This window comes from Lichenostomus cassidix, chromosome Z, assembly GCF_008360975.1.
Source record: "Lichenostomus cassidix isolate B80296 chromosome Z, HeHo_3.0, whole genome shotgun sequence".
NCBI classification, from domain to species: domain Eukaryota; kingdom Metazoa; phylum Chordata; class Aves; order Passeriformes; family Meliphagidae; genus Lichenostomus; species Lichenostomus cassidix.
Genome location: NC_139511.1, coordinates 74,373,919 through 74,384,943, shown reverse-complemented (window position 1 = coordinate 74,384,943; position 11,025 = coordinate 74,373,919). Strand labels below are relative to the sequence as shown.

The window sequence follows — 11,025 nt, the reverse complement described above, 5'->3', positions numbered from 1 at the left end:
AAAATCCGATTTTTTGGGGTTTTTTTCCCCATTTTTTCCCAAAAAATTCTGCAAAAAATGAGCTAAAAAAACCCCAAAAAATCCGATTTTTTGGGTATTTTTTCCCAAAAAATTCTGCAAAAAATGAGCTAAAAAACCCAAAAAAATCCGATTTTTTGAGGTTTTTCCCCAAAAAATAAAATGAGTTAAAAACCCAAAAATCCGATTTTGGTTTTTTTCCCAAAATTTAAAATAGTTAAAAACCCCAAAAAAATCCGATTTTTTGAGGTTTTTTTCCCAAAAAATTCTGCAAAAAATGAGCTAAAAAACCCCAAAAAAATCCGATTTTTTGAGGTTTTTTTCCCATTTTTTCCCAAAAAATTCTGCAAAAAATGAGCTAAAAAACCCCAAAAAATAACATTTTTTTCCCATCCGGAGTTGAGAAGAAAAAATTCATTTTTATTCCACAAAATGCAATAATTTAGAAGTTTGAAGTTCAAAAAAAAACAGAAAATTTTTTCCTGTTTTTGGAGAAATTTGGGATTTTTCGGTGGAATTTTGGTTGTTAAAAGAATTTCTTGGCTGCTGCTTCCTGCTGGCTCCTGGAAGAGAAAAATCAGAGAAAATCAGATTAAAATCACAGAAAAATCAGAGAAAAATCAGATTAAAATCAGATTAAAATCAGAGAAAAATCAGAGAAAAATCAGAGAAAAATCAGATTAAAATCAGAGAAAAATCAGATTAAAATCAGATTAAAATGAGGTAAAAATCAGAGAAAAATCAGAGAAAAATCAGAGAAAAATCAGAGAAAAATCAGATTAAAATCAGAGAAAATCAGATTAAAATCAGAGAAAAATTAGAAAAAAATCAGATTAAAATCAGAGAAAAATCAGAGAAAAAATCAGAGAAAAATGATGTAAAAATCAGATTAAAATCAGATAAAAATCAGAGAAAAATCAGAGAAAAATCAGAGAAAAATCAGAGAAAAATCAGAGAAAAATGATGTAAAAATCAGATTAAAATCAGATTAAAATCAGGTAAAAATCAGATTAAAATTAGATAAAAATCAGATTAAAATCAGATTAAAATCAGATTAAAATCAGAGAAAAATGAGGTAAAAACCAGATTAAAATCAGATAAAAATAATATAAAAGTAATATAAAATCAGATAAAAATGATGGAAAAATCAGATAAAAATCTGATATAATTCTGATATAAATCAGATAAAAATCAGATAAAAATTAGATATAAATCATATTAAAATCAGATTAAAATCAGATAAAAATAATACAAAAATCATATAAAAATCATATAAAAATTAGATAAAAATCTGATATAAATCAGATAAAAATCAGATAAAAATGAGGTTAAAATCAGATTAAAATTAGATAAAAATCATATAAAAATCATATAAAATTCAATTTTTTTCCTCCAAAACTCAATTTTTTTCCTCCAAAACTCAATTTTTTCCTCCAAAACTCCATTTTTTTCCTCCAAAATTGAATTTTTTCCTCTGCCAGCCTCACCTGTACACAACATAAATCAGGAGCAAAAGGCTCTGCAGAACCACAAAAATGAGAAAATGCAAAGTGGATAAACAGGAGGGAAATGGTGGAAATTCTGGACATTTCACTTTCTCACTCGATGGCTGAAAAAAGAGGAGAGAAAAGAAAAAAAAGTGAAAAATAGCTGAAATTTGACCCAAAAAAACATTCAAAATTTAAATTTTAAGATTTTAAATGGTGCAAAATTTAAATTGTCTGAAATTTAAATTAGCCGAAATTTAAATTATCCAAAACTCAAATTATCCAAAATTCAAATTATCAAAATTCAAATTTTTTTTGGGTGATTTTTTGGGTGATTTTTTGGTGGTTTTTGGGTGATTTTTTGGGGGATTTTTTAGTGATTTTTTGGTGATTTTTGGGTGATTTTTGGGTGATTTTGGGGTGGTTTTTTGGGGATTTTTTGGGGATTTTTTAGGGATTTTTTGGGGATTTTTTGGTGGTTTTTTGGGTGATTTTTCAGTGATTTTTTGGTGATTTTTGGGTGATTTTTTGGTGGTTTTTTAGTGATTTTTTGGGTGATTTTTGGGTGATTTTTTGGTGGTTTTTTGGGGATTTCTTGGTGATTTTTGGGTGATTTTTTGGTGATTTTTTGGTGGTTTTTTGGTGTTTTTTTGGGGATTTTTTAGTGATTTTTTGGGGATTTTTGGGTGATTTTTTGGTGGTTTTTGGGTGATTTTTTGGGGATTTTTTTGTGGGTTTTTTGAGATTTTTTAGTGATTTTTTGGTGATTTTTTGGGTGATTTTTTGGGTGATTTTTGGGTGATTTTTTGGGGATTTTTGGGGGATTTTTGGGTGATTTTTTTGGTGATTTTTTGGTGATTTTTTGGTGGTTTTTTGGGTGATTTTTTAGTGATTTTTTAGTGATTTTTGGGTGATTTCTTGGTGGTTTTTGGGGGATTTCTTGGTGGTTTTTGGGGGATTTTTTGGTGATTTTTTGGTGATTTTTTGGGTGATTTTTTGGTGATTTTTGGTGATTTTTTGGAGATTTTTTAGGGCTTTTTTGGGGCTTTTTTGGTGTTTTTTTGGGTGATTTTTAGTGATTTTTTTGAGATTTTTTGGTGGTTTTTTGGGGATTTTTTGGTGATTTTTGGGTGATTTTTTGGTGGTTTTTGGGGGGATTTTTTAGTGATTTTTTGTTGATTTTTTAGTGATTTTTGGGTGATTTTTGGTGGTTTTTTGGGTGATTTTTTGGGGATTTTTTTGTGGTTTTTTTGAGATTTTTTAGTGATTTTTTGGTGGTTTTTGGGTGATTTTTGGGTGATTTTTGGGTGGTTTTTGGGTGATTTTTTGGGTGATTTTTTGGGTGATTTTTTGGTGGGTTTTGGGTGATTTTTTGGTGATTTTTGGGTGATTTTTGGGTGATTTTTTGGTGATTTTTTAGTGATTTTTTGGTGATTTTTGGGTGATTTTTTGGGTGATTTTTGGGTGATTTTTGGGTGATTTTTTAGTGATTTTTTGGGTGGTTTTTGGGTGATTTTTTGGGTGATTTTTGGGTGGTTTTTTTGGGATTTTTTGGGATTTTTTAGTGATTTTTGGGTGACTTTTTTGGGTGATTTTTTGGTGATTTTTGGGTGATTTTTTGGGGATTTTTTAGTGATTTTTTGGTGATTTTTTGGTGGTTTTTGGGGGATTTTTGGGGGATTTTTTAGTGATTTTTTGTTGATTTTTTAGTGATTTTTGGGTGATTTTTTGGGTGGTTTTTGGGTGATTTTTTGGTGTTTTTTTGGTGATTTTTTGGCGATTTTTTGTTGGTTTTTTGGTGATTTTTGGGTGGTTTTTGGGTGATTTTTGGTGATTTTTGGGTGGTTTTTTGGGAGATTTTTAGTGATTTTTTGGTGATTTTTTAGTGATTTTTTTGGTGATTTTTGGGGATTTTTTTAGTGATTTATTTAGTGATTTTTGGTGATTTTTTGGTGATTTTTTGGTGGTTTTTGGGTGATTTTTTGGGTGATTTTTTGTTGATTTTTTAGAGATTTTTGGGTGATTTTTTGGTGGTTTTTTGGGTGATTTTTGGGTGATTTTTTGGGTGATTTTTTGGTGGTTTTTGGGGGATTTTTTGGGGATTTTTTAGTGGTTTTTTGGCTGATTTTTTGGGTGATTTTTTAGTGATTTTTTGGTGGTTTTTGGCTGATTTTTTGGGTGATTTTTTGGTGGTTTTTGGGTGATTTTTTGGGTGATTTTTGGGTGGTTTTTGGGTGATTTCTTGGTGGTTTTTTGGGGATTTTTTGGGTGATTTTTGGTGGTTTTTTAGTGATTTTTTGGTGATTTTTGGGTGATTTTTTGGGTGATTTTTTGGTGGGTTTTGGGTGGTTTTTTGGGGATTTTTTGGGGATTTTTTAGTGATTTTTTGGGTGGTTTTTGGGTGATTTTTTGGGGATTTTTTAGTGATTTTTTTGGGGATTTTTTAGTGATTTTTTGGGTGGTTTTTGGGTGATTTTTTGGTGTTTTTTTGGTGGTTTTTTGGCGATTTTTTGTTGGTTTTTTGGTGATTTTTGGGTGGTTTTTGGGTGATTTTTTGGGTGATTTTTGGGTGGTTTTTTGGTGATTTTTTGGTGATTTTTGGGTGATTTTTTGGGTGGTTTTTTGGGTGGTTTTTGGGTGATTATTTAGTGATTTTTTGGGTGATTTTTTGGTGATTTTTTGGGTGATTTTTGGGTGATTTTTTGGTGGTTTTTTGGGTGATTTTTGGCTGATTTTTTGGTGGTTTTTGGGCGATTTTTTGTTGATTTTTTAGTGATTTTTGGGTGATTTTTTTGGTGATTTTTGGCTGATTTTTTGGGTGATTTTTGGGGGATTTTTCGGGTGATTTCTTGGGGATGAATTGGAAACCCCCAAAAACCCCCAAAAAACCCCCAAAAACCCCCAAAAACCCCAAAACTCACATTTCTCTGCGCCAAGCGCTCGACGTCCCTCCTGACGAGGTGAAGATGCTCCTTGACGTCGTTGAAATGTTGATTTATTTCCGAACTTCCCGCTGGTTCTCGAGCTGCAGAGCTCAGAGCATCACCCACCGAGCTCCTGCAAAACCAGAAAATTGATTTTTGTCATCCTGGAATAACACCTTTCAGCTCCTCAGAAATATTTCAACCCGAAAAATTTCGTTTTTCCGCAAAAAGGCGGCAAAATGGGTTTTTTTTTTAGCTTCGTTTTCGGCAAATTGGGATCTTTTCAAAAGAGTTTTAAACGATATTTTAAAAAAAATCCCAATTTTAACTGTGTTTTAAAATAGTTCATTCTGCATTCTTTGCCAACCAAACCAGCTTTTTGTCATCCTGGAATAACATCTTTGAGATCCTCAGAAATATTTCAATCCAAAAAATTTCGATTTTCCGCAAAAAGCAGCAAAAGGTTTTTTGGGTTTCATTTTGTCAAATTGGGATTTTTTCAAAAAATACTTCATTCTGCATTCTTTGCCAACCAAACCAGCTTTTCCTTATTCTGGACATCTTTAAAAATAATTTATTCTGCATTTATTCCCAAAAAAACCAGATTTTGGTCATTCTGGATGTCTTTTAGTTCGTGGAAATGGTTTGAAAAATTTCATTTTTCCACAAAAAACGGCGAAATTTTTTTTGGGTTCGTTTCGGCAAATTGGGATTTTTAAAAAATATTTCATTTTGTATTTAGTCCCAAAAAACCAGATTTTGGTTATTCTGAAATAACATTTTTTAATTCCTCGGAATAATTTGAAATATTTGGATTTTCGGCAAAAAGCCGCGAAAGTTTTTTCTTGAAAAATTTCATTTTTTCGCAAAAAGCGGCGAAAATTTTTTGGGTTCGTTTCGGTAAATTGGGGTTTTTTAAAAAATTAATTCTGTATTTAGTCCCAAAAAAACCAGATTTTGGTCATTCTGGATGTCTTTTAGTTCATTAAAATAGATTGAAAAATTTCGATTTTCCACAAAAAACGGCGAAAATTTTTTGGGTTTATTTCGTCAAATTGAGATTTTTTAAAATAATTAATTCTGTATTTAGTCCCAAAAAACCAACTTTTCATTATTCTGGAATAACATTTTTTAGTTCCTCGGAATAATTTGAAATATTTGGATTTTCCGCAAAAAGCCGCGAAAGTTTTTTTCTTGAAAAATTTCGTTTTTCGCAAAAAAAGGCGAAAATTTTTTTGGGTTCGTTTCAGCAAATTGGGATTTTTAAAAAATATTTCATTCTGTATTTAGTCCCAAAAAACCAGATTTTTGTTAGGTTGGAAAAACATTTTTTAATTCCTCGGAATAATTTGAAATATTTTGATTTTCGGCAAAAAGCCGCGAAAAGTTTTTTCTTGAAAAATTTCATTTTTCTGCAAAAAACGGCGAAAATTTTTTGGTTTTATTTCAAGAAATTGGGATTTTTTTAAATAATTAATTCTGTATTTAGTCCCAAAAAACCAGATTTTGGTTATTCTGAAATAACATTTTTTAGTTCCTCAGAAATAATTTGAATTATTTTCATTATTTTTCCCAATTTTTCCTTATTCTGGAATAAGAACTTTTAACTCATTAGAAATAATTTGAATTATTTCATTATTTTTCCCCCAAAAAGCAGCAAAGATTTTCCCCAATTTTCAAGGAATAATCAATTTAATCCAATTGGGATTTTTAAAAAAATAATAATTAATTCTGTATTTAGTCCCAAAAAACCAGATTTTCCTCAGAAATAATTTGAATTATTTTCATTATTTTTCCCCAATTTTTCCTTATTCTGGAATAAACATCTTTTAACTCATTAGAAATAATTTGAAATATTTAATTTTTCCCAATTTTTCCTTATTCTGGAATAAACATCTTTGAGCTCCTTAGAAATAATTTGAATTATTTTCATTATTTTTCCCCAACTTTTCTCCTATTAATACTTAATATTTAATATTACATTAATATTTAATATTTAATAATAATATTAAATATTAATATTAATATTATTAAATATTAACATCAATAATTAATATTTAATAATAATATTTAATACTCTTAGTAATAGTTAACAATCAATATTTAATTTTAATATTAACATTTAACAGTTAATAATTAATATTAATATTAATATTTAATATTATCTCATTTGGTTCCTACAAAAAAAAATGAAATTAAATCCACCAAAAGTTGACTTTTCCCAACTCATCTCCTCGGAGATGATCAACTGAATAAAAGAAATAAAAAGCCAATTTCATCTCCAATCAATATGTTTCGATAATTTTTCCACTTTGCTGCTTCTTTGGCCCGAAAAGAGGATTATTTCCCCAGCTAACAAATCTTTAAAAACAACAAGGAGATAATCATCTTTCTTATAATTCCCAGAATAATTCTTCTCCCTCCTGACAGGAAATTTTTCCCATTTCCACATCCAACTTTATCCACCACAAAAATCACCTTTTCCTACTTAAAAATTCAATTTATAATCATAAATAATTTGATTTTTTTCTCGTAACGACAGGCAAGATTGGGCTGTAAGCAGATGATTAAAAACTCCCCAATCTTGCCAAGAAAATTACTTTTTTTTTTACTCTCCTTTAAGTCCTTTTCCTGGGGGAATAACAAGAAAATATTTTTATTTTTTTCCCTCTCCAAACGCAGCATTTCTTTAATCCAAAATCCACATTAAGAGGATGTTAAAGACATTAGGAGTTGGAAGGAAAAAAAATCTAATTTGCTCTTGAGGTAGAAAAGATTCGGCAAAGAATTAGGAAGAGCAAAAGAAAAAGAAATATATTTAATCTTTGGTTTCATAAAAAAATTGACCTATTTAGGGAAATCTCAGGAGATGTTCTTGAGGTATAAAAACAGAACTGGAGGAATTTTTGGGGGTTTTTTGGGGATTTTGGGGATTTTTTTTGGGTTTTTTGGGTGTTTTTGGGGTTTTTTTGGGATTTTTTGGTTTTTTGGGTTTTTTTGGGTTTTTTTTGGGTTTTTTGGGTTTTTTTTGGGGGTTTTTGGGGTTTTTTGGGGGTTTTTTTGGGTTTTTTGGGCTTTTTGGGTTTTTTTGGGGTTTTTTTTGGGTTTTTTTGTTCAGTTAAAGGGTTCTTTTGTCTTTGGGGGATTTTGGGGTTTCTGGGATTTTTGGGGTTTTTTTGTTTTTTTTGGGGTTTTTTTGGGGTTTTTGGGATTTTTTGGGTTTTTTGGGGGATTTTGGGGATTTTTTTGGGGTTTTTTTTGGGTTTTTGGGGTTTTTTGGGTTTTTGGGGATTTTTGGGATTTTGGAGAATATTTTTTGGGGGATTTTTGGGGCAGTTTTTGGGTGGTTTTGGGTTTTTTTTTGGGTTTTTTGGATTTTTTTGTTGTTTTTTGGGGGATTTTGGGGGTTTTGGGGTTATTTTGGGTTTTTTTGGGGTTTTTTGGGGGATTTGGGGGTTTGGCATTTTTTTGGGGGGATTTTGGTTTTTTGGGGTTTTTTTAGGGTTTTTTGGGGTGATTTTGGGGTTTTTTTGGGGGATTTTGAGTCATTTTTTTGGGGTTTTTGGGGGATTTGGGGTGATTTTGGGTGTTTTTTGGGGATTTTGGGATTTTTTGGGGATTTTTTTGGGATTTTGGGGTTTTTTGGGGGTTTTTGGGATGTTTTGGGGGATTTTGGGGGTTTTTTGGGGTTTTTTTGGGGTTTTTGGGTTTTTTGGGGTTTTTTTTGGGGGTTTTGTTTTGGATTTTGGGGATTTTTGGGGTTTTTTTGGGATTTTTTTGGGGTTTTTTTGGGTTTTTTGTGGTTTGGGGTTTTTTTGGGGTTTTTGGGGATTTGGGGGTTTTGGGGATTTTTGGGATTTTGGGGTTTTTGGGTTTTGGAGATTTTTGGGATTTTGGGATTTTTGGGGATTTTTTGGGATTTTTGGGGATTTGGGGATTTTGGGATTTTGGGATTTCAGATTTGGATTGGGGTGAGTTTTTGAGGTTTTTGGATTTTGGGGATTTTGGGGATTTTGGGGATTTTTTGGTATTTTTTGGGGGGTTTTTTGATTTTTTTGGGGTTTTTTGGGATTTTGGGGATTTTTGGGGTTTTTTTGGTGTTTTTATTTGCTTTGTGCTGGGGTTTTTGGATGTTTTCAGGGTGATTTTTTGGGTTTTTTTGGGATTTTTTTGGGGGTTTTTGGGGATTTTTTGGGGTTTTTTTGGGATTTTTTGGGGGTTTTGGGGATTTTGGGGTTTTGGGGTTTTTTGGGGTTTTTTAGGAGTTTTTATGATTTTTATGGGTTTTTGGGGATTTTTTGGGTTTTTTGGGGTTTTGGGGTTTTGGGATTTTTTAACGGTTTTTTGGGATTTTTTGGGGATTTTTTGGGTTTTTTTTTAGGTTTTTTATGGTTTTTTTGGTGGTTTTTGGGGTTTTTTTGGGGTTTTTTTGGGGTTTTTAACAGAATTTACCTGATTTCCTGGACTTGTCTGATGAGCTCTTGTTGAGTTTTCACAATTGTTTGCAGATCTTGCTGGGAAAGCTGGGAGAGGAAAAAAATAAATAAATCAAAATATATTGGAAAAAAGTGAATAAATGATGCTGAATTGAGCTCTGAATCACCTTTTCTTTTCTATTTTATTTTCTACTTTATTTGATTTTCTATTTGATTTTCTATTGGATTTTCTATTTTCTTTTCTATTTGATTTTTTATTTTATTTTGGTTTTTTTTCTGGTTTTTTTTCTATTTTCTTTATTTTCTATTTGATTTTCTACTTTTTTTTCTATTTTTTTTCTATTTTCTTTTCCATTTTCTTTTCCAATTTTTTTCTATTTTCTTTTCTATTTTTTCTATTTTTTTCCCATTTTCTTTTCCATTTTCTTTTCCATTTTCTTTTCCATTTTCTTTTCCTATTTTCTTTCCTATTTTCTTTTCTATTTTTTCTATTTTCTATTCTATTTTTTTTCTATTTTTTTCTATTTTTTTTTCTATTTTTTTCTATTTTTTCTTTCTTTTTTTCCATTTCCTTTTCCATTTTCTTTTCCATTTTTTTTTCTATTTTCTTTCCTATTTTTTTCCTATTTTCTTTCCTATTTTTTTCTATTTTTTTCTATTTTGTTTTCTAATTTTTTTCTATTTTTCTATTTTGTTTTCTATTTTGTTTTCTATTTTTTTCTATTTTTTCCCATTTTCTTTTCCATTTTCTCTCCTATTTTCTTCTCTATTTTTTTCCATTTTCTTTCCCATTTTCTTCCCTATTTTCTTTTCCACTTCCATTTTATGATTTGATTTTCTATTTGATTTTCTATTTCATTTTCTATTTTATTTTATTTAATTTTTCCTTTCTCACCTGTCCCTGCTGACCGAAAAAGGGGAAAAAAAATCAAAATATATTGGGAAAAAAAGCGAATTAATTCAGCTACTGACCTCCAAATCCCCTTTAATTTCATTTTCTATTTTCTATTTTTTCTTTTATTTAATATTTTATTTAATTTTGATTTCTCACCTGTCCCTACTGACCGAAAAAGAGGAAAAAAAATCAAAATATAATGGAAAAAAAAGCAAATTAATTGAGCTACTGAGCTCCAAATCCCCTTTAATTTCACATTTGATTTTCTATTTGATTCGATTTAATATTTTTAATTTAATTTTGATTTCTCACCTGTCCCTGCTGACCAGAAAAATGGGAAAAAAAATCAAAATATAATGGGAAAAAAAGCAAATTAATGGTTCTGCTGAGCTCCAAATCCCCTTTAATTTCATTTTCTATTTTCTATATTTTATTTGATTTAATATTTTATTTAATTTTGATTTCTCACCTGTCCCTGCTGACCGAAAAAGGGAAAAAAAATCAAAATATAATGGGAAAAAAAGCAAATTAATGGTTCTGCTGAGCTCCAAATCCCCTTTAATTTCACATTTGATTTTCTATTTTATTTTATTTTATATTTATAATTTCATTTTGATTTCTCACCTGTCCTTGCTGACTAGAAAAGGGGAAAAAAATCAAAATATAATGGGAAAAAAAGCAAATTAATGGTTCTGCTGAGCTCCAAATCCCCTTTAATTTCACATTTGATTTTCTAATTTATTCTATTTTATATTTTTAATTTAATTTTGATTTCTCACCTCTCCCTACTGACCGAAAAATGGAAAAAAAATCAAAATATAATGGAAAAAAAGCGAATTAATGGTTCTGCTGAGCTCCAAATCCCCTTTAATTTCATTTTCTATTTTCTATTTGATTTGATTTTATATTTTTAGTTTAATTTTGATTTCTCACCTGTCCCTGCTGACCGAAAAAAGGGGAAAAAAATCAAAATATAATGGGAAAAAAGCTCATAAATTCAGCTGAATTGAGCTCCAAATCCCCTTTAATTTCATTTTCTATTTTCTATTTTATTCTATTTAATATTTTTAATTTAATTTTGATTTCTCACCTGTCCCTGCTGACCGAAAAAGGGGAAAAAAAATCAAAATATAATGGGAAAAAAGCTCATAAATTCAGCTGAATTGAGCTCCAAATCCCCTTTAATTTCACATTTGATTTTCTAATTTATTCTATTTTATATTTTTAATTTTATTTTGATTTCTCACCTGTCCCTACTGACCGAA

The 11,025-nt window shown here is 29.7% G+C and overlaps 1 protein-coding gene across 1 annotated transcript in view; it reads right to left on the bottom strand.

Annotated features, from left to right (window-relative positions):
- Positions 1-544: 544 nt before the first annotated feature.
- LMAN1 (lectin, mannose binding 1) overlaps positions 545-11,025 on the bottom strand; it is a 15,726-nt gene continuing 5,245 nt past the window's right edge. The window contains exons 6-9 of the mRNA XM_085043465.1: positions 8,882-8,952; positions 4,427-4,562; positions 1,506-1,627; positions 545-581 (exon numbers count right to left, since the gene is read on the bottom strand). Coding sequence (XP_084899591.1) covers positions 545-581; positions 1,506-1,627; positions 4,427-4,562; positions 8,882-8,952 — 366 coding nt within the window. The remainder of the gene's footprint in view (positions 582-1,505; positions 1,628-4,426; positions 4,563-8,881; positions 8,953-11,025) is intronic.